The 24,558-nt window shown below is 39.8% G+C and overlaps 1 protein-coding gene across 1 annotated transcript in view; it reads right to left on the reverse strand.

Moving 5' to 3' along the window:
- The window catches only part of FMN2 (formin 2), a 231,538-nt gene that overhangs the window by 193,089 nt on the left and 13,891 nt on the right, over positions 1-24,558 (reverse strand). The window contains exon 2 of the mRNA XM_089529847.1: positions 8,120-8,289. Coding sequence (XP_089385973.1) covers positions 8,120-8,289 — 170 coding nt within the window. The remainder of the gene's footprint in view (positions 1-8,119; positions 8,290-24,558) is intronic.

Raw genomic sequence — 24,558 nt, forward strand, 5'->3', positions numbered from 1 at the left:
GAGTTTCATTTTATTAATTTCTGCCCAATTTTTTAGCTTATCTGGGCTTTTTAGTATCCTGTTTCTATCTTCCAATGTGCCAGCCCTCCCAGTTTTGTGGCATCGGCAAACTTGAAAAGGATTCTCTCCATCCTGTCATCTCAGTCATTGATAAAAAATATTGAAGAGTCCTAGGATAGAACACTGAGGCACTCCCCTCGAAACCTCCTTCCAGTTTGAAGCAAAGCTGCTGATAACAACTTTTTGAGCACATTTCCCCAACCAGTTGTTAATCCATATGACAGTGTTCCCATATATTCTACATTTAATCAGTTTGTTCATCAAAATGTGGCAGGAGGCCTTATCAAATGCTTCACTGAAATCCAGATAAATGTCACGCCGCCGTGCACGAGCCCCATTGTTTCCAATGGGGCTTGAGCATAGGCGGAATTCGCCTTACGCGGAGGGATCCGGAACGGATCCCCGCGTAAGGCGAGGGCCGGCTGTATTTCCTAGTGTAATCCACTCAGCTATCTGGAAATACAAAAGAACACTCAGGTTCACTTCAAATGTACTTTACTGATCCTAATATCTACATTTGTTACTGAAAACTTCTGTGCATATATCCAAACAAACATTTCTACATATTTTATTTTTCTTAATTATGTTGTGTATTTCTTGTGCTGTTTGTTCATTTATATAGTCTTATTACTCTAAACTTCAGCCTATTATCAGTGAGACTGTAATTTCTAAAATGAAAAAACGCACACCCTAAGATAAAAAAAATTAACAAGCCAGCCCTCTCCTGAATTTGCTATTTAAGTTCCATTTTCTCTGTTTATTATAGTCTATTTTTATTTATCAGTTAAGCTTATTAGCTGTCCTGTAACTGCCACTGAACATTTTACTGAAATTGTTCTCAGAACAACTTACACAATACAATTAATGCAGAAATAAAATCCACAGGTACAAAAAATATATGCAATTCCAATAGAGACTTAAGCATAGCAAGTAACAACCCCAAGAAGAGCAAAAGGTTTTCAGAAAGTGAAATCCATTTTATGAAGGGAAAAAAGGCAGAAGGAACATAACAGTGTTCAAATCTTGCAAGAATAAAAAGCCATATGCCAACAGATGAGATCCTGGCCTAGGCTGGTGACCTTGCTGGCTAAAGAATACTGGAAATCTTAATCCCTCTCTGTGATAATGGGCTCTTCCATTATCTGGGCAACACAGTGGAGGGCTAGGGTCTTTCTTCCTGGTAAACTAATGGTTGATAAAATGATGGGTTAGGATAGTTTTATTGATGGTCAGCATCACAGTCATGGGAACTTCCATTCTAAAGAAATGGCTGCTCCATGAATGTTTTGAATGGGAGAGGTGAGGGGATGCTTCATTGACGAATGAGAAGTGTGATCGGCTATCACACCTTTGTGCTTCAGCAGTGTTCTGCCAGTGTTTAACCCACAGCAAGCCTCCATGTGATAATCCCCATAGAGGTGCAACAGGTCATGAGAGATAATTGCCCAGTGGGTATGACCAGTTTATCAGAAGTCTCGAAACTTTGAAATATTTCCAAGATGAGAGTTTATTTTTAAAAAAAGGCTAGGAGGTAAGAGAATCTTTCAGAGACTTTTCGGACTGATGGCATGATAGGAGAGGTGTTGCCTGCCTCATCATCTCCAGGCAAGCTTGTTAATAGACAGGGTGAAGTCATCCTGACTCCCAGAATGCTAGAACATTGAAAGATCCAGAGCACTATCTGTGTCATGAGTAGACTAGGAAGGTGCATTAGAGCTTGTTTTCTTTTTAATCTTGGCTGAATATGACATAAAATGTTTTGTAACTCATAACTACTTTTATGTAATGCCTGAAGGAAGGTGCCTTCATGTGCAAGATTTCTTCTTCTTCTCCTTCTCCTTCTCCTTCTCCTTCTTCTGCTAATATAAGATTGCTTACTTAGAATAAAAGCTTTTCTTTAAAAGCTTTTCCTCACATTCACCACATGCCTTTGTTTGATGTGTGCATGTGTGTGTATACAGGATTTTCTTCTCCTTATAGGAGGGGGAGAGAAAATGTCTGCACCATCAGAGGTAGAAAAGTGCAAGTCAAACCCCTCAGTAACTTCCCACTAAGTTACTGAGTTGTGGGGTGGATTTGTGACTTGTGGGAAATGATATTACTCAGGGTCCTACTCAAAAGCACGAGTGAGAATCATGCTTGTTATATCCCGACCCACAAAAAACACTTCCCCTACCCTTAAAGAAATCTTGAAGGTAGATACCAGGTAGATCTCCCTGGGAACACAATTGGGGGCAGTCAGAACAAAAATTGTATAGAGCCTGAGACTGAGAGATCTATGCATATTGGTGACTGTACTTTGCTAGTTGCTAAAAGAACTTGGCCATATTTTTGATCAGGAAAGCTTTGGTCCTGTTAGCTACAAGGAAGTTTGGGTACTTGAAAAAAATGATAAGTTTGGCTCAAAGCTGCTGATTAGAAATATTTGGTTCAGGCTGTCTAGCAGATGCTTGTTCTGAATTACAAATATAGATGAGAAAATGATGAAGCTAGATAATTTCTTGGGAAGTAATATATGGCTAGGAAATGAGATTACCCTTTATCTTTCCCACATAATTTGTAGATAATTCTGAAGGACTAGAGCCTTCTTTTGAGGAACCTGATTCTCTGAACAGCTGGTAGTTAAAAAAAAAAGCTTCATCCACTTATCCTAAAGTCCCAGTGTGCTTTCAATGACAGAGTTTACCACTGAGAAGCATTGGAGGCTGGTGATTCTGAAAGCCAGTGGGGTCAAGAATATACTCCAAGTTCTAGTATGAACTTTGAAGACGCCAAGCAAGTTATTAAAATATATCCCCAAAATAGGTTGTGCCTCTTGTTCAAAGTACATAAGAAAACCTGGAGCATATTCACCATCTGTTGTCATGAGAACCACCAGCCTTCACTGTTCATAAGAGCCATTCATACACAGCTAATTTCCACATATCAGTCTGAGGCTTTCTGAGTAGGATCTCTGAAAACCCATTCAAATCTTCATCATAAGAAAAACAATTTATAAGGCCAGATTGAAAAGATGTGCCTTCATAGTCTTCCTAAAAGCAATGAGAATGAGAAATTACTGCATTTCTGAGGGAAGTGTATTCCACCATCTAAGGACAACACAAAATACCCTTTCATGTACCCATTCAGTTGTGCCTTCACAGGTGATTATATTTTCAAAATGGCATTCCTAAAATTCTTAAAATTGCACAGGTTCATACTGGCATAGATGGTCATTTAGATACCCCAATCCAAGCCATTTAGGGCTTTGAAACTTAAAAACCTATCCTGCATTGGATCTGGAAAACAAGTGGCAAATAGCAATGGTCTTTGGAGCAATACAATTTCAGTGCAACAGTCTGGATGTTCTTTGAAGGTATCCCCAAGTAGAGTGTATTACTAGGCATGCTGTATCTCACACATTGGTGACGTCTGCCAAATCTGATCTTTAGATCCAATCTTCAGACCATGCATAACTTTCTAAATCACTACTATGCCTCCCATTTAGATGTCTTATGAGAGTATGATAATAATCATGCTGACAAAGTTTAAATATGTTCAAAGTGTGAACTACCTCCACTCAAAAAGGAGCATAGCATTTTGAACCAATCTGCTGACTATATGGCAACTTCCAAAAGGACATTACCAATTACTGCAACTTTCATCAATGACTCTCCCTGATTCATGCAAAGAAGGAGAGACTTACAGACAAGCACCACAAAAATATTAAGCTAAAACAATGGTCCTGACTACTGAATGCTACTTTCCACTTACAGTTATTTAGCGAACTGCTGCTGCTGTTGCACAAAGCCATTCTTACCATTAGGCAGGGGGAGGTAGTCACCTCAGGCAGCAGTTTTGAGGCTAGGGAACTAAGGAATATTTACTAATTTCCTCATCCACAGTAAGTCCTATGAACTACTCCAATATTTCATCCTTTTTCAGAGAGAGAAAAATATTTCCCCTAATTTTTTTTTTCACTAGGGGCGGTGGTAGAAAATATTGTTTTATAGAAAACTTTCTGACTTCTCCAGAAAAAAAGTATGCACAAAACACTGCACTTTCTGTGCAAAGAATATTTTAAAAACAATTCTCAAAATATGAAATATCAATAAAAATGCATATTTTTTTTGTAATTTTGCTCAGTGCAGAGACAACATTTGAAAGTTTTTGGGCAGCTATGAGCAAGGCTCAAGCAAAGATGAACATTAATATCTGGAGTGTCATAAAAGGGTAGCAAACAGCCAGTTATTTAATTTCTTCTTATTATGTTTTTACAGCCAGGGAAGGGAAGCAATACTTTCTGATAATACTCAACTTCAATATACCACCTAAAATTCCAGCAAACACTCTCAGATGGCTATAAGAACAACATAGTAGTACATATAAGCATTGGTTTCTAAAACAAAAAAGTATGCTTTGGAAAAGCTCAAAAAACAATAAGAAACCATTCTAAAATCTACATATACATATACAGTCAGCCTGCTATATCCATGGATTCAAATGTCCATGGCTTGAAAAAAATTTTTTCCAGAATCCCCAAGGCAAAACTTGATTTTGCCATTTTATGTATGGGACACCATCCTACTACACCACAGTATATAATGGAACTTGAGCATTCGCAGATTTTGTTATCCTGGAACCAAACTCCAGTGGATACCAAGCGTCCACTGCAGTATACCAGGGAATGTTGAAAAACATAGGAGTTAAGCTACAAACTATAGCAGGTTTGCATAAAGAGACCAATGCTAGAAATCTGCAATGTTAATGTATCAGTATTCCCAATTTATGCAAAGTAAAATACTAATCACTGCAGTATGGCAGACTCCTATGCATCTTCAAGTTGTTAGAACAGCTTCCGAAAGAATGCATTTTCTCATAAGTACAGTACTGAAAACTGAGGGATGAGGTGTGTGCGTATGTTTGTGTGTATATATAGTTGGCCCTTGGCATCCATGGGGGATCCAGTCCAAATCTACCTGCGGATGCCAAAATCCATGGATTCTCAAGTCCCATTGTCCTCAATGATGGCACATGCACATGGGCGCACCACCATTGGGGACAATGGGACTTTGCCACCCCGGCCACCTGAAGCCCTTACAGCGGCACGCGGCTGCTTCCTCTTCCTCCTCCCTCCACCTTCTCCCTCTGCCTCTGCCTCTTCCTCCTCTTCCTCTTCCCTCTGCCACTCTTCCCTCCATTGGCTCTTCTTCCTTCCTTTTTCTCCCTCCTCCTCTTCCTCACCATTCTGCCTCCTCATCCTCTGCCTACTCCTCCTTCCACCTCCTTTTCTTCCTCTGCTGCCCTTGTCCCACAGGCTTGCTGTCCACAGATGCTGGGATGGCAAGTCCACAGATACTGAAGGCCTACTCTATGTGTGTGTGTCTGGATACATGTACATATAGCTGCTACTATTACTTTTTACCAGAAAATCACATTTTTTTTAAAAAAAAATTGCTGCTTATGAAATTGGCTGTTATTCTTTAGGTCTTCTCTGAACAAAATATACTTCAGACTTAAATTCTGGCTCAGTCTGAGTGTAATAATATGCCAATAGGGGAAAATCATCTTCTCACATTATATAAGAAGACTGATCAAGCATGTTCCATTCACTTCAGTGAGCCAGAATTAGGTTGGCAACTGTCAGCCAGAGGACTTTTTCTTCAGCCACTCCTAGACTGTGGAATGATCTTCCAGAAGAAATTTGACAGCTAAATACACTGTCTGGATTTAAACGAGCTTTACAGACCAGTCTTCTCCAACAGGCTTATCTAAATTATTTTTTATTTTCAATTGTGAATTGAATTTTAAATGTCATCCTTCGGCTTGTGAGGGAGTGAACAGGCAGGCCCAGCTCCAACAGGGCTAGTCTGAAGAAGAAGAGCCCTCCATCCAGTCTATCTGCTTTGGTCCAGGCCTCAGAGGGAGAGAATAACCACTGGACCTCATCCCCTTCCCCACCTCCATTCCCTTCTCCTTTTGTGTTGTGTCTTTTAGATTGTAAGCCTGAGGACAGGGAACCGTCTAATTAAAAATAATAATTGTAAGCTGCTCTGATAGCCTTTAGGGCTGAACGGCGGGGTATAAATACCATAATAAATAAAAATAAAATACAAATAAATGTGGATTGCTTTCATATGTGAAAGCATATGTGAAGAGCCCTGGTGGTGCAGTGGTTAAATGCCTGTACTGTAGCCACTCCCTCACAAACCACAAGGTTGTGAGTTCAATACCAGCCAGGGGCTCAAGATCAACTCAGCCTTGCATCCTTATGAGGTTGCTAAAATGAGTACACAGCATTTGGGGGGCAATTGGCTTACACAATGTAAACCACTTAGGGAGTGCTTAAGTGCACTGATAAGCAGTATAGAAGTGTACTTGCTATTGCTTGCTATGTGTACATCTTATGTGTCCTTTTAAACTGATATGTGTTTTAACTGATGCATTTGCTAATTGTTGTTCCTCACTTCAATCCATGGGGAAGGGGGTAAGAAGTAATTGTTGTTTGTTTGTTGTTGTTGTTGTTGTTGTTAAACAAGGCAACATCATACTGTCGACTGCAGTCTGCACAGTGACACCTGCCCCACACTTAATCTCTATATCACTGTTTAGAGAACAGCATTGACAAAACAACAAAGCTTGATTGCCAATTTTTAATAACTAATCTGTAAAAATACCTATTCAACATCCCTTTAAAATAAGAGTCGGCAACCTTTTCTAGCCAAAAAGGTTTCATGCAGTGATAAGTGATAGGCTGCAGACCATACACACACATCTCAGTATATTGTAGTGGAAAGGTTTAACACTTTCCTCCCTGACTGCTGGAAACAGGAGCTAGGATGGGTGTGATATAGCTTCCAATGACACTCACTAGCAGGAAACTATGGCAGGTTACAAACTGCCATTAAAGTACGGACTCAGTCCGTACTAGGGTTAAGAAGGTGCGGTGCTTCCGCACCCCCCTAACCCTAGTACGGACTGAGTCCGTACAAAATGGCGGCCCCCCTTCCACATGGGGGCCGCCATGACGACGTCACGACCACGCCGCCTCTACACAGGGCGGCGCGGACGTGACGTCATCGGTCCACGCCAGGGCGCCTAGGGCACCCTTTCCATGGACCAGGAAGGAGCTCCGTTTCGGAGCTCCTTCCTGGTTTGTGGCGGCGCTTTGCTTCGCTGGGCGCAGCCTTCAGATGGCTGCGCCCAGCGAAGCAATGGAGAAAGGGGCCAAGCGGCCCCTTCTCCTTCTCCCCGCCGCCGCGGGGTGTCCTTGGGGCTTGAAGCCCCAGGGACACCCCTTTTCAGGCTGCGAGGAAGCGGCGTTTTGCTGCTTCCCCGCAGCCTGAAAAGTGGCGGATCGGGGCCTCAGCAGCTGCCGTTCTGGCAGCTGAGGCCCTGATACACCGGGGAAAGGGGCGGGTGCAGCCCGCCCCAAATGGGCGGTCTATAACCCGCCTATGGTATCTTTCAGAATTGCTAGTGAGATGGAAAAACGAACTTCACTCTTGCAGTGATCCAGAAATAGAGAACAGTTTGCTCGTTGTTGTTCCCCAACATGAAGATGACAGCTGGTGAACAGGTTGGCAGGTAAAATGGATGGGCCACCCAAGGTCTTTGCATATAGCCTGGAGTCTGTGATAATCTGGTTTGAAATTCCTTTAACTGCCCTGACTCAGTGCTAGGGAATTCTGGGAAGAGTAATATTATGAAACATTTAGCCTTATCTGCCAGAAAGCTCTAGTGCCACAACAAGCTACAATTCCCAGAATTCCCTAGCACTGAGCCAGGGCAGTTAAGGTGATCTCAAACTGGATTGTTTCTGTAGTGTGTTTTGGCCCTAGATTTAGCCAGATTTGTTTTTTCAGGGTGTTTCGCTTAGGTGAATTTTCTTTCAAAAAGTTTTCATGTGTGTCCAAAATACAATAGAGATGACTCATGGCAAAAGTAGCATGAAAGTACTTATTGTGGGCCATACCATGGCCGTGACTTGCCAAATGATGACGACAACAGCATACATACAAATGTGTGAACTGCCATACAAATCATTGAGATATGTTAACAACACTTCAATTGGGCTTACATCAAATGTTGGTGCACTTTGTTGTGCACTCTGCCCGCCACATGGCTCTCTGAAGCAATCACTGAAGGGCAGAAGGAGACCCATTGCAATGATCCAAGAACAAAGCTTCTCTGCTTCTTCTTGAGGTGCATTCTCCTGCTGGCTGGACAGCTTCTCCAGCAGAGTTCGGCCTACAAAAAAATAGTTAATAGATTAATGTTTAAAACAAGAACATACAATGTGACTAAGAGGATCCAGTGCTGCACATAAAAAACAAAAACAAACCAACAACTCTGAACAGAACCACTCCTAAAGTTTCTTTAAACCAACACTGGCAAAAATAAATAAACTGCTCATACCAAATAAATAAATAAATGACAACAGAAAGAACTCTCACTTGGCTAGCCCATGTTTGTAGGTTTTCTTCTACAACCCTGCAATAAATTCAGACAGCTACACACAAGGCATGGGGGCAGTCTATAGAAGGTTTTTTGCTTGGACTAAACTGACTGACTGTGAAGGAGCATGCTGGGTATGGCAATGTGGAAGGGGGGAGGAAAGCTTTGATTACTTAAAAACATCACTGCAAAACATGCCCTTCCTAAGTCTGTGTGCTAAAGGAACAGCTGAACAGGTGCCTAAAAAGCAGACTCTTAAATGTGAAGAACAGCACTTTATCTGTAGTGCAGAAAGATCCATTTAAAATATAGAGGTTAGTTATTCATAGACTTTCAGCAAATTTGATTTAATGTAAAAAGGATATAGGACAGATTTTCAGGAGTGCTTCTATCATTATAGTGTGGTGCTCCATTATCGAAGTGGAGGTTGGCTGCTTTTGCAGTCCAACCCTGTTCTTTGTTTGCCAGGAGAGAAAAGAAGTAACTGTGAGATTGTGTTCTGAGTTAGTGTTACAGAATAAAAAAATAGAGTTTCAAAAAATGGTAACAGTTGGACTTGTTTCATAATAGATTTTAAACAAGTAGCAGAACATTTCTGTGGCCAAGCAGACATTTTGTTTTTCAAGAACTAGAATATGTTAATAAACTTGTTTTATTTAAATTAGTGGTCTTAAAAATATTTTATTGTCATTCACCCAATAGATCTAGTTATCAAAAAGAAGGATTCAAAATATTTTAATTAATTAAATTAATGACTGGCTGAAGCATAGTGGATGTTATGGATGCAGAATAGTAGGCCTACAAAAATCCCCACAAACCTTGACTGAATTATAAATAAAAAATTTGCCAAGTTCTGCCACACTCTGAAATCAATCATAATGAGGGAAGAGGCAATGACTCATATGAACAGCAAAACACAAAATCTGCACACTGAAGCAAAATTGTCATTTCCTTCTGTGAGGTTTTCAAGTGATGAACAAGAAAAAACAGCAATGTACCCTGAGATTGTATGGTGCAGCCTGGAAACAGGAATGAAGAGATCCCCCTAAATCCAGCCCATGTCAGTTTCACATTTATTTGTTCCTAAGACAGTTTACTTTTTTGAGTGAAGAATTTTATTTCAGAAATCAGAGAAGTGCATAATCTGAAGGATAGCTGCATTCTGATCTATACTTTTGTTGTTGCTGTGTGCCTTTGTTTCCAACTTATGGTGATGCTAATTTGACACAATCACTGAGGGGTTGGGAGGTGAAAGTAGGTCTCTTACCCAAGGTCACCCAATGGGTTTCCATCTCTCTGACCTACGTATTAACCCAGCAGAATGAATCTGACAGGTTTGCTTAAAAATGTTAGCTGAAATGAATCTTTCAGAATTTCCTTGAAGATAATTTTTCGGAAAGTGGTTGGGTGAATTCTGATGAATACTGATTGCATTTTGGAAATTATGAAGTATCTGAATTCTTATAAAGAATTCACACTCTTGAAAATTTTATAGGGTAGATTATTGTGTTACTACAGGTAGGAAAAGAAGGGGAGAAATCACAGTTTATGCTTTCACATACCCAATGGACTCTGAAATACTGTATGACCATAATTAAGAGCAGCTTGCCTAGTTACAGTGGTAAGTATGATGTACAAGGGCAGAAATCAGAAACTCTAAAAATAGGAAGCCATGGCTCGCTAACTCATTTAATTGCTAACTGGGGTAACAAAGATTAGAATAACTCAGATATTATCCATTTAAGAACCTTGGATTTTTCACTAAAGAAAACCTCATCCAAGAGTCTGAACTAGTTGTTAATTCATAGATAGTTGATAATCACAGTCCTTCTCCTCATTTGTAAAGTCGAAGGCTTTCATGGCAGGCATCCATAGTTTTTTGTTGGTTTTTCGGGCTACGTGGCCATGTTCTAGCAGAGTTTCTTTCTCATTTATTTATTTATATAGTGCCATCAATGTACATGATTCTTTGCACCATGGGGTAACGATCAAAATGATGGGACAAAAATATAATCTTACCAGCAAAACGTTGAATGGAAACCTGTGAAGATAATGAGATAATGGAAGACCTGTCAGTAATCAAGGTGGGACATGACCAAGGCTGGAAACAGGTGGATTCAGAGAACAGCTCTCCTGTTTTTGATTGATCAGGTTGCCTGGTTATTAGATAGGTAGGGTTGAACTCCACAAAAATATATATTTGTTGTTTGCCAGTGGGTACACAGGGTGTCCAGAATATGGCTTTCCATCCATAGTTGATACTTTCAGTTCGTTTCCTCATCCCATTTAATAGTCTTTTGGCTTAGTTAACAAATTAATAATGGTGATAAGCTTACCCCCACAGCTTCCAGCCAAAACACTGAGGCTTTGCTTTCCAGGCCATTTTAAGGCCATATTTTCCATAGCTCTTTTCTCTGACAATGTCTCAGAGCCATGGATTGAGAAGATAGCCAGTCTGGAAAGCTGTGTGTTGCAAAGGAAGCTCTTCAGAGGAGCATGGACCTTCCTGGGACAAGGGCAGAGCAGCATATTCACCACTGCTGACATGCTATTGCCTGAGACAACTGTCTCACCCAACATCATAGAAAATAGGCATTCCTGGAAATGAAGGAGGAGAAACTGTAGTCTCTTTTCAATTTATATAGTCACCTATAACAGAGTTGCCTCAATCCCTTGGTACGCTGCAATGCTGTTACAATCCAGTCCATAGCCTCCACATTTCACTACATAAAGCAAACACAACATGTAACTGTGTAACAACACTGAATTAATCTGTCAGCACTTTAACTCCTGACAGCACAATGGTATAACAACAGTGAGCTACTTTCAGGGCCAGCATAGCCTATAATATGTTCAACTACAGACACACTACCTGAAACATGACTATAAGACAATAACTCTAGGCATTATCAAGATGGGTCAGCAGGGCATTTTAAAAAAATAATATTAAACATGAGAGAGAGGAGGAAACAGATTTTATAACCCAGGTCTCCTATAGTCCACCCTAAATGACTAAAGTAGCACATTAGTTAAGTATTATAACATCCTACTTTCCCCAACTCTGGAAACACTCAAAAAGCAATGAGTAGAATTAAAATGAAACGGCATAACCTTGAATTCCTCTTTACAATTTATACACACACACACACACACACACACACACACCCTGCACAGATAACACCATGCAGAGCAGAAAAAAGAGAAGAGTGAAAAGATGCAGACAAAAGAGAAGACTGCAGAAGAAGCCTGAAGGGAAAGAACACAAAAGTAGCTGACTAAGAAGCATGTGAAAGCTGAAAAGAGTTGCTGACTACTGAGATATGTGGTGTGGAGGAAGACAGCAGGAGGCTCACCCCCAAATGAACAAGTTTAAACCTGGAGAGTAGCAAATACGTTTCTAAGGACTAGGGATTAAATTAAGATTTGAAAATATGAAAAAAAAAATATGGTAGGAAATGCAGTTTTCTATGAGGAAAAGTGCGGTATCCCATATTAATTTTAGAACAATCCCACAACTAGAGAGCATTTTCAGCCCAGGAAATAGCATTTGCTGTACAGAAAAAAACACCATCCACACAGAAATACTATTTTCTATACAGAGAATGCTGTTTTATATGTTTACAACAATATGGAAAATTTGTCTCACAATCCAAACAGTCTTCAAAAACAGTGCAATTTTTCATGACTTTATTGCTGAAGGAAGAAAACTGCAAAATTACTTGCTGCATCCTTCAAAAATGAAATTAATACAGAATTACATACTTATTAGGAATTGTAGAAGACCAAAAGATTCATCAGTGTTGATGCTGAACAATAGTTGTTAGATTTTAATTTCATTCTCCCCCTTGTGGACTCAGTTTGCTCAGCATCTGGTTTGTTTTGATGTACTCATGTTAACAATGAGGCCTGTCTGATACCAGAGAATCTCCAGTATGTTGGCTTGATAGCAGAATCATGACTGCTAGCCCAAAAGAATAAGTATTCCCCCTTCCCTTCCAATTGCACTACAGGGCACACACTTTATTTATTATATTTTTATATTATATTTTATATTATAATTATAGCCTCCATTACCTTTCTTGTTCATCTAGCCCTGCAGGTCTGCCCTGAAAAGGAGCAAAGGCCAGAACAATTGACACATACAAATCTTTAGCTCTATATACTCCTCCATTCCCTCTCAGTGAATAACAATCTAAACAGCTGCAGAGGGTGATTGGAATATATATTATTGTGCAATGGAATTCTTTGATTACAGTGCCTGGGGGTCTTTTTGCACTACACAATTATACTGCTACCATTCCACTCTAACTGCCTTGTTTCCATTATAAGGAATTCTGGGATTTGCAATTTAGGAAGGGGTATTTAGAATTCTCAGTTGGAGAGCTCTAGTTCCTGACAAAACTACAAACCCCAGGATTCCATGGGATATAATTATGATAGTTAAAGTGGAATCATAGTGCTATAATTGTGCACTATGAAAGGGGTGCAGATATCTCAGTTTGTTTTTATTTTACTGCCTGACTGGCTGGTTCAAAAGAGGGTGTTTTGACAAATTTGTATGCTGAGAAATGTTTGTATGACAACTTCCATATTTAAAAGTTATTTTCCTTACTGAATTTTAAATTTGGTTACTTGCTTAAATTAATCAACAACATATTTAAGAGAAATTATGCTTGGGGTGGCATTTTTAGTTTGACAGTATACCACTAAATAGCCTACATCAAGCAATGACTTGATGGCCATTTTTAGAAGTTGGAAGCTTCCAACCTCTAAAACTGGCTGCTGAAGCTGCTTAGAGGACCTGGGCTGCATCTGGGAGGGATCCAGGTTCTGATTCAGTGGTGATTCCTTTGTGATAACACACAGCTGCCTCACGAATTATGACTGAATTCAAGAAAGGTAAACTGGGGTTTTAACCCCATGTGATAGGGTCCAAGATCAATCCACAATAAAATCCTGTCTGAAACTTCATAAACCTAAATAACAGGAAGAACAGAAGAATTTATACATGCTACTTCAGGAAAGTTATAGCCCACCTCAGGGTTGGACAATTTTATGGGGGCCAACAACTAATTTTCCTCCAAAACCATCCTGCCTCCACTGCAAGCCCACATATCTCTGTTTTCATCTCTCAAAATGACAACAGGGAGTGATGTATGGAAAGAGATCTTGTAGCACCTTAGAGACTAAGTGGGGAAAAAAAAAAGAAATTGGTTGCATGAGCTTTCATAGACTTGAGCCTACTCCTCAGATGCATTTGGTGAAGTGGAAAGCCCAGGGCCAGAGCTATAAAGAATCATAGAATGATAGAGTTGGAAGAAACCCCAAGGGTCATCCAATCCAAACCCCTGCCATGCAGGAACACACAACCAAAGCACCAATGACACAGGGTCATTCAGCCTCTGTTTAAAGACTTCCAAAGAAGACTACACCACATTTTGAGGGAGTGTCTTCCATTGGTTTTTTTAAAATACTTTTTATTGAATTTTTACTCATAACACAAAGATTCAAATACATCACAGTTTCTAATTTCCTTATTTTCACATATTACATAGAGATTCATTCAGAAATCATAATTTTACTGACTATTGCTCTGCTTCCCTTCCCCAAACTTCTAGAATGATTTCTTATCGATAATTGTTACATTGTCTATTCTTGTGACACTTCTAAACTAGCAGTAAATGTTATTTCCTTCCTCCCACCCTTTATTCTCATATAACTTAAACGAATCTTACTTTCCTGAGGTTTATTTTTAATTAATCATAATATGAGCATACTCTTCTACTCCTGAGGTTTCAGAGTCTCCTCTTTTCCTCGTTGTACTTATACTTAGTTTCTTAATTCCGCACTTTTCTGCTAATTTACCTATATCTTCTGGTCTTTGTTACAATGTTCCCATTAATACTTCTAAATTTAAGCTGAGTAACTCAAAACCAAAGTATGCTTCCATATTATGTCAGATAATACCCTCAATGTTTGATTCCCAGTTTGCTATCTTGCCCCAGATTTTTGCCATATAGTCCAATACTTTTTCCCAACAAGCTCTCCATTTGGCATTATTCTTATTTTGCAATTTATAAGAAAGTAAATCCAATTCCATCATCTCATAAACCTTTTCTCGCCATTCATTGATCTCAGTATTTTTATCTGATTTCCAATATCTTGCAAAAATCAGTCTAGCAGCTGTCAACATGTAAAATAAAATTTTACCGTATTTAGTTTCATCTTTCTCTTCAAACATACAAAGTAACATTGTTTCAGGTCTCATTTTTAAATTAATGGCCAAAATATTATAAATTTCAATTTGTACATTTTTCCAAAATTTCTTTGCCTTATTACATGTCCACCATAAATGATAGTAAGTACCGATCTCTTTTTGGCAGTTCCAACACATATTTTTACCTGTTTTATACATCTTGGCTATCTTTTCTGGGGTCAAGTGCCACCTGTATAAAATTTTATAGTAGTTTTCTTTAACATATTGTGATGGTGAGTAGTTCAGTCTTTTAGACCATGTTTTCTCCCATTGACACAGTTCTATATTCCTTCCACAGTTTTGTGCCCACTTGACCATTGAGTCCTTAACAATTTCATCTTCCGTACACCACTCTAATAATTTTTATAGACTTTTGACATTGTTTTTGACTCTGATTTCCAAATAATTTCTTCCATATCATTATTAATATAATATTAATTAATTAATTATTAATATAAGTAAATCCTGCCTGTTTTTTGTCTTCTTTATATCTGCATCTGAGTTGTCTTCCATTGTTGAACATCTCTTACTATCAGGAAGTTCCTCCTAATGTTGAGGTGGAATCTCTTTCCTGTAGCTTGTATCCATTGTTCTGGGTCCTATTCTCTGGAGCAGCGGAAATCAAGTTTGCTCCCTCCTCAATATGACATCCCTTCAGATATTTAAACAGGGCTATCATATCATTTCTTAACCATCTCTTCTCCAGGCTAAACGTACCCAGTTACCTAGGGAATGGTTTTCAGACCCTTCACCATTTTAGTCACCCTCCTTTGGACACGCTCCAGTTTCTCAACATCCTTTTTGAACTGTGGTGTCCAGAATTGGGCACAGTACTCCAGGTGAGGCCTGACCAAACAGAATAGAGTGGCACTATTACTTCTCTTGATCTAGACACTATACTTCTATTGATGCAGTCTAGAATTGCATTGACCTTTTTAACTATCACATCGCATAGCTGACTCATGTTAAACTTGTGGTCTACTTGGGTGGGTTACAAACCGCCATTAAAGTATGGACTCAGTCCGTACTAGGGTTAGGAAGGTGCAGTGCTTCCGCACCCCCCTAACCCTAGTACGGACGGAGTCCGTACAAAATGGCAGCTCCCCTTCCACAAGGGGGCCGCCATGACGACGTCACGACCACGCCACCTCTACACGGGGCGGCGCAGACGTAACGTCGTCGGTCCGCGCCAGGGCGCCAAGGGCGCCCTTTCCACGGACCAGGAAGGAGCTCCATTTTGGAGCTCCTTCCTGGTTTGCGGCGGTGCTTTGCTTCACTGGGCGCAGCCTTCAGATGGCTGAGCCCAGCGAAGCAATGGAGAAAGGGGCCAAGCGGCCCCTTTCTCCTTCTCCCCGCTGCCGCGGGGTGTCCTTGGGGCTTGAAGCCCCAGGGACACCCCTTTTCAGGCTGTGGGGAAGCGGCGTTTTGCTGCTTCCCCACAGCCTGAAAAGCGGCGGATCGGGGCCTCAGCGGCTGCTGTTCTAGCAGCTGAGGCCCCGATACACCGGGGAAAGTGGCGGGTGCAGCCTGCCCCAAATGGGCGGTCTATAACCCGCCTTGGACTCCTAGATCCCTTTCACACATAGTATTGTTAAGCCAGGTGTCTCCCATCCTATAGCTGAGCATTTCATTTTTCCATCCTAAGTGCCACATCACACTGTTGACACATGTTCAGCTTATGGTCTACTTAGACTCCTAGATCACATTAATTAATTTTATTAGAATGTTTGCAAGAATATCATGGGGGACCTTGTCAAAGGTCCTAGAGAAATCAAGATATGCTATATCCACAGCACACAGCAGTCCCTTCATCTACAAAGATGGTAATTATATATATATATATATATATATATATATATATATAGAGAGAGAGAGAGAGAGAGAGAGAGAGAGATCAGGTTAGCCTGAGATGTTTCTCTGAAACCCATGTTGACTTTTTGTGTATATGGTCTTCCCTTCTAAATGTCCACAGACTCTCCATTTAATGAGCTGCTCTAGAAGATTTCCTGGTAATGATGTCAAACTAACTGAGCAATAATTGTTGGGATCTTCTTTTTACCTTTTTGAAGTTGGGGACATTTGCTTTCCTCCAGTCCACTGGTGCTTCTCCTGTTCTCCAGGAGTTCTCAAATATTATTGCCAATGGCTCTGAGATGACATTTGTTAGTTCTTTTAATACCCTTGGATGTAGTTCATCTAGTCCGGGAGACTTAGGCCCTGTACAGACTGGCCTGAAAGGCCAGCTGGGGGGTGAAGTTGGGGCATAGCATCTACATGAGGCAGTATGACACCACACATTGCACCGCACAGTGCATGGCGTCACGGAACTCCTCCAGCACTAGATCCACACAATACAGTGCCGAAAGAGCACTGTAAAGCTGTGCCACCATAGCTATGGCACCCTTTCCAGGATGCAAAAAGGAACTGCTTTTTCCAGCTCCTTTTTGCACCCTGGAAAGGCCAGATTGGGGCTGTGGCGTGCATTTGCCAAGGCCCCAATCTGGTTGTAAAAGGGGTGGCTGGAGGCCACCCCTTCAGGGCTGTGTGCATAGTCTATTAAATTCATTTAGATTAACCAGTATTCCTATACTACCTCTGTACTTATTCTGTGGTGCCTTTCTCCTAATGTGTCCTCGGCTCCTTTTTCCTCAGGTTGACCACCTTTTTACTTTTGTGAGAAGACTGGAGCAAAGAAGGTGTTGAGTAGTTCTGCCTTTTTCTCTGTCCCCTGTTAGCATTTTGCCATCTTTGGTGCCTAGTGGCACAGTCATTTCCTTCTTCTTCCCTTTGTAATGGACATATCCCCCCCCCCAAGCCCTTTTTATTGTTCTTAACCTTTCTAGCAAGCCTGAGCTCATTCTGTGCTGTAGCTTTCCTGACTTTACCTCTACACATGCTAGCTATTTGTTTGAATTCCTCTTTGATGATTTCCTCCTTTTTCCATTTCTTATACACATCCTGCTTAAAACTCAGCTTAGTTGAAAGTTCTTTAGTTATCCATCCTGGTTTCTTGAAGCACCTTACATTTTTTCCTCCTCACTGGAACACTTTGTAATTGTGCCTTTAGTGTGTGAGGATGTAAATTCAAATTCAAAATCCTGTACCTCAGACACGTTGTGAAAAGGCATGACTCCTTGGAAAAAAACAATAATGCTTGGAAAGGTGGAGGGAAGTAGAAAAAGAGAAAGGCAGCATGCTAGACAGATGGACTATATTAAAGAGGTCACGGGTATGCGTTTACAGGAAGAACAGTGGAGGACAGGGAGTCTTGGAGATGTCTCATCCACGGGATTGCCATGGGCTGAAATAGACTCAACAACAACAAAAAGCCTTACTGTATAGCTTGCAGTGTTTTTCTGCAGAATTAAAGTGTGCCCCCAGTGTATCCTCCAAGCATACCTAATATATTGATTCAATTCACAATTGATTCAGTTGCATAAGATTTGTGCAAAGTACATTGTTTTATGTACAATCACTGTTTTGTGCCAGAAAACTGTTAATATTTTTTATTCTTGAGTGCAAAAACAAATTAAGTAATAGTTACATGCCTAATACTACCATACATTTATGTTAAGAAAAATCACAACCACATAAGAGATCTAACAAAAGTGTATCACTTGCTAGATACTGCTATACTGATATTGATATCAGACCTTATTGCTATTAGGACCTAATTAATAACCAGTGGTCCATTTGGCCTAGAAGTGGGCACACACATGACAGAAGATCTCAGGCACTTTGAACAGAATACTGGCTGCCCAATTTGAGTAGGAAACTATATAGATGCAAAATACATGTTCTACCAAAATCTAAAGTCCTTCTGTACAAAAAGTAATTCAATAACAATATGAAATATGGCAAAGAATGAACACTATGCCAACAGGGGCCAGAGGATTAATCTTTTATATTGTTTAATAAATGGCCAAAGGCCCAGCATGTCCCTTTACAACTGTATCTGCATGATGGCAGAGGAAGAGATGATGATCTTTAGAAGATTCTGTATATAAACATCAAAAACAGCTAAGTCAATACACATCAGCTTTTAATAGGAGGCAACAAAACAGTGATATAGTTGGAGTCTATACTTCCATTTTACAACAGGTACTGACATATTTTCAAAACAGATCACACTAGTATGGATTCTTGCTTTACTGCAGACTGAATTATATCATACGGAATATTCAAGGATTAGCAAACTCATTTATTGAATTTTCCTGTTTCAGAGGGCTTCACATAATCCTCAATTGCTTTAAATGTTATTGGTCTAGTTTCACTACACTAAGTTAATTTTGTTTTTGTGTCTGTATTTTTGAAGGAGAGAGATTAAGTTTGAACTTTTGCTAAGGGCAAATGCTTCCTTAGGGCTGTTCCCAGCAGATTGGCAATATTGCGCATATCCTAGTTATATAACAAGTGAAAATCAAAATCCTGCTACAGCATCATCTATTCAATTTGCAGTTTAAACTGAATATATTGTAATGGGTGTGAACTTGCAAGTATCCCCAAAGGTAAATAAAAGAGGAGAACTAAAAAGTGCAAAGTTATGAAAGGTTAATTCAGATTTTTATTTCTAACTGAGGTTTTATCTTTCTCTCACTTATAAATAATACTTGAAAGGAAGGTCAATTGTCTTAAAAGTCTCTTTCCTCACTCACTCAGTCCAATTCCAACTTTCTACAAATTGTTTTGATTGATAACTTAGTACTGTAGGGTAACCCCTAACAAAGGTTTAAAACAAGCTTTCCTTTATTTCTGTTCTGCCACAAGATTACACAAGGTTGTTTATGCCGGCAGAAGTCCAAAATCTGAATGAAGTTAAAACTTAAGCTGGATGTTCTGTACATGGCAACAGAGAGACATTATTGTGATAGTGATGACACATGCATCCACACACACACACACCTATCCAAAACTGACTCCTGTACATACAGTGTGACCATAGCTCAAAGATGTGTATTAGCAGTGTTTATTTCCCCCCTGAAACAAGTAAAATAGAATTCATCTGTATAAATTTTGTTCACAGAGTTGTTAGTATGCAATTCTGGTAGCTTGGTTGAAATGAAACATTGTTGACTTTCTGCCAGTCGTCTAAGAATGGATGCTTTGATGTCAAGGTTTCCAAAGAATGCCAGTCTGATACCAGTGAAACCCATTAATGGCTTTATTCATTTTGTATTTAAATGTGAATTAGTCAAACCTTCCCACCATTTTTCTCTGATGTTGGGACTGCATGCTGCCATGAGGCAAGAGGCTATGCTGATGGGTAGCACTACTGTTGGAAGGCTTTCCCATGTTAGACAGGCTTTTGCTGAGGAGCCAGACTACTGACAATCAGACCCTATGCCAAACAGCTACTGGGCCACTCTATGATGAGACAATCCAAAATGAAACAAGATGTAGTACTGAAAAATGAAATTGTCAATTCAGAAGGCACCCATCCAGCTACTGAGGAAGAGCAGAGGAAAAGTATGAGTAGCATTATGTTTAATGATGCAACTGGATTCAAACTCAAAGGACATCCAGCTGCTGATATGGGAAAATCAAGTCTGAACCTGCATGATGTATAGAATAGTAACACGAAACATGGGAAGCATGATTCATATAAAGTTACACATAGTAAAAAAAGAAATGGGGTATATAAAAACCGCAACCCATGGTGTAAGTGAACTAAAATGGATAGGAATGGAATATTCTCAGTCAGATAATTACACAGTGTTTCACTCAGGAGAAGAAAATTTTAGAAGAAATGGGGTCACATTAATAGAGAAGAAAGATGTAACAAAACCAGAGAAGTATTGCAAAATCTGACCGAATAATATGAATAAGCCTTGGGGGAAAACCCATCACTATAACAGTAATCTAAGTTTATGCTTTGCAGAGGCAGAAGAGGGAAAAGCTGAAAGGGTATGTGCTGGAGTTGAGGAGGAAACTGAATATAGACCCAAACAAGACTTGTTGATTACCATAGAGGACAAAAATGCAAAAGCCGGAGAGAGAGCAGAACCAAAAATTATCAGAGAATTTGGCCTGGGATCAAGAAAGAAAGAAGGCAAGTGAGTTTGTGAGGCCAAAAGTCTGTTAATTGCAAACACATTCTTCAGGCAACCAATGAGATGAATGCATATGTGGACATCTACTGGTGACCAATACAGAAATTCAATAGGCTACATAATTGGAAGCAGAAGATGAAGTCCCATTGTTCCTGCAAAACCAAGATCAGGTGTAGAGAGTGGCATAGACTGTGAACTACTAATATGCTTTGATAATGAGTCATGTTGTTTCATGATATGTACTTACATGGTCTTTAAATTCTATTGGGATATTTTTCTATTGAATTTTGGCATGGTCAATTCAGTTGATTTTTAAAGTTTTACACTAAATCAATCACACCAAAATTCAAATAGAAGAACATGCCAATAGAATATAAGGACCATGTAAGTACGTATCATGAAACAACATGACTCATTCAAGAGGACAATAATGCTTGGTAAGTGCAAGGCAGTCAGAAAAGTGAAAGACCATATTACAGGAGGATAGACTTGTAGTCACCAACTGTGTGAATTTTAAAAGGGAAATCTGCAGTTTGTACATGTGTCCTTTCATAAATGACATGATAGATATGGATTTTGTTTTTGCATTAAAATACAAAACATCATGAAAAAAGTGATCTTCGGCCCCATTCTCACCAGCCCATTTGCTCTGGATAGAATTGGGCAGATCTGGTTGCCCCAATACCGAATCTCTCCGAGTAGAAGTTCTGACTACCCTTTACCTTGATCGATGCAATTTGCCCCCATGAAATTCACATTTGCAGTACCACTTTAAAATGGAGCCTCCTTTGTTGTCAATTAAATTCACTTCTGCTTTTGTCAAAGGTGACATATCCTACAAGCATTGGCCAACAGAATGAGTGCTTTCCCCCTCCTTCTTTAAAAAAAAACTGGCAGCAGTGTTCGCATATTCTGTCAACTTGTCAAATTTAAAAACCTCCAGGTGTGTTTGTGTGTTGTGTGTATTTGGGTCATTACAGATTATGGCAACCCTAAAATGACCCCATCCTGGGGTTTTCTTGGCAAAATTGGTTCTGAGGAGATTTGCCATTGCCTTTACCCTGAGGCTGAGAGAGTGTGACTCCCCCAAAGTCATGGGTTTGCCAGCCTCTTCCTTCCCCATTCGCTTCCAGCCTAGCATTTCATCCTCTTTGGAACCTCTCCCCTCCCCTTCCCTTCGCTTCCAGCCCAATGCCACCTCCGAAGCCCTTGCCTCCCCCTCCGATGCCATCCTCTTCCCTTCTCTTCCAGCCCAAAGCATATGCATAATCTGTCACAATAACAATAATAATAATACCTCACCTCAGAATGCCATCTCTGCATCGTCTTTCTTTGCTTTCCCTCCAATTGCCACTCCAGAATGCCATCTCTGCAACCTCTTTCTTTGCTTTCCCTGATTGCCACTCCAGAATGCCATCTCTGCAACCTCTTTCTTTGCTTTCCCTGATTGCCACCCCAGAATGCCATCTCTGCATCCTCTTTCTTTGCTTTCCCTTCAGTTGCCATCCCAGAATGCCATCTCTCCTTACATGCACATATGTAGCAAAAGCATTCACACATTGTAGCAAAAGCATTCACAAATTATGTATCAATTTGCCAAATTTAAAAGGGGACTCAAGCATTTGCATATTCTGTCACACACACAATTTAAAAAAAAAATGCCACTTGCAAAGCGACCAGTGCGAGAGGGGAGGCATGTTCTGCCCACTGCCTTCCCTCTGACCTAAATCCCTCCCCTGAACTTGACCTGATCATGACCGGGGCCAAGTTCACATTTGCTGGCAGCAGAGAAGAAGTGGGTTTTCCTAAAAGAAACTGGAAATAATCCACTTTTGGAAAAAATGCTCTAAGGGGGATTTGCCCTGGATCGGGTGTGCAAGACCCTAATTCTGATGTGTTTAAACCAGTGCCAATGGGAACTTCCCACTTTTAATCTGAGTTACAATTCAGTACAAAAGGTAGTCTGAATGGCCCCTTCATGTAAAAAATTAGTGATAAAACAAAAAACAAAAAATGCACTCTTTCAATCTCAGCAAGAAGCACAATCGGTTAAAGAATTTCTCTGTAATTCCTTATTGTGATGTTCTCTAGTTCCTCTAAGGTATTCTTTAATGCACTAGATGGAACTTGTTGAAGCCTGAATAATTGCTGTATAAAGCTTTCAGAGCACTAGTGTCCAGCTGTAGTCAAAGCAACATCTCGGACAGGATGGCAGAAAATTAGCAACAAAGATGTTGCTATGGGCAGAGGAACTAAGCAGAAGGGTTTGCTACAGGAAGCTTGGGAAGCAAAAGCCTGACATCAGATTTTACAGTCTGATTACTAAGGGATATAAATAGCACCAATTGACTTGCCAACTTCATCTATTTATGCATTGTAGTTGGTGACACTGCTTCGCCTCAGAATAGAGGACATTTATCACAAGAGACAAACTGAATGCAAACATTGGTCCTCAGCTCCATCGATATTTCTAAATATAAAAGCAGCAGAGAAGTGATTCTACCAGTACCTACAATTATATATAGTCTAAACTAACCATCACTTATTTGCCAAACCATCTATACATGACAAAAAAGAAGCATTTTATTTCTTTAAACCTTAGTTACCAGAAGGCAGAGCTTAGAAAAGTTATTTTATTGGACTACAGTGTTGTGAATTCTCCAGGTCACACGGCTAATGATGATTGCTGATTTCTGGGAATTGTCTGCAAAGTAACTTTTCCAGGCTTTACCAGGTTGCCTACAACTGTGGTGAGAGGAATATGGGAAGGAGATTGACCCATTTAGAATAAGCATTAGAATATGGTAACTAAGGTTTAAAGAAATAAAATGCTTCCTTTTTGCAGTGAATGTTATAAAATGAATGGTCGCACTGTAGCTTTAGATAGACTCTGCTCCAAACAGGCCCATTTTACTTTATTATAATCTATGTTCCAGACTCTGTTGCTGAATTTTCATATTTACATTTTAAATTCCATAATACTTTTTCTTATACAACTCTACTTTATATATATTGGGCACAGAATCATATAAGTGGAAGAGACCAGAGGAACCATCTATGATTTGAGATGGGAGATGAATGGATGCAAATGGACATTACATTTTAAACACAGAACTTTTTATTTCTAGATAATTAAAACTCTGGGAAGCAGTAGCGGATGTACTTTGATGTACTTCTAGAAATCTGATGTAAACACATCATCAGATGGATTGGGAGGAAGCATTAACTGGGAGCAGGGGGAGAGAATAACCCAAATGTGTATGATTTGATGGAAATTAAAGGCCCAAAGGACCAAAGTTCCTTACTTCCTTACACTACCAACTACTTTCTCCCAGTTAGTCTCAAAGATGATACAACATCCCTTTGCACTATCAAAGGAATAGTACATATTGAAGGAGTAACCTTTTTGAGGATTAATGTAGTGTGTCAACAAAACAATAAGGGGTTTGGATCCAAAATATATAATGTCTTATTGATGATCAATAAAAGTACCCTACAAGCTATGTGAACTGATTGGGAAATGCAAATAGTCCCTTCTATTGCAGATTGAGATTGAAATAACATTTGGACTGGTGCTTCCTTTAAAGCTGCTTTAAATTTTTGAATAGATGGATAGATAGACAGACTTTTATTTTCTTCTTGACTGGAATCTACTATTAAAAATGTACATTCTTCCTGTGAATAGGATGTGAACACAGAAGAACTTTAATTCATATATGGCTATATTGCTTCAAAATAAGATAATCATCCCTAACC

Source organism: Sceloporus occidentalis, unplaced genomic scaffold, assembly GCF_023333645.1.
Source record: "Sceloporus occidentalis isolate IW3139 unplaced genomic scaffold, rSceOcc1.0.p SCAF_6, whole genome shotgun sequence".
In the NCBI taxonomy this organism is placed as follows: Eukaryota; Metazoa; Chordata; class Lepidosauria; order Squamata; family Phrynosomatidae; genus Sceloporus; species Sceloporus occidentalis.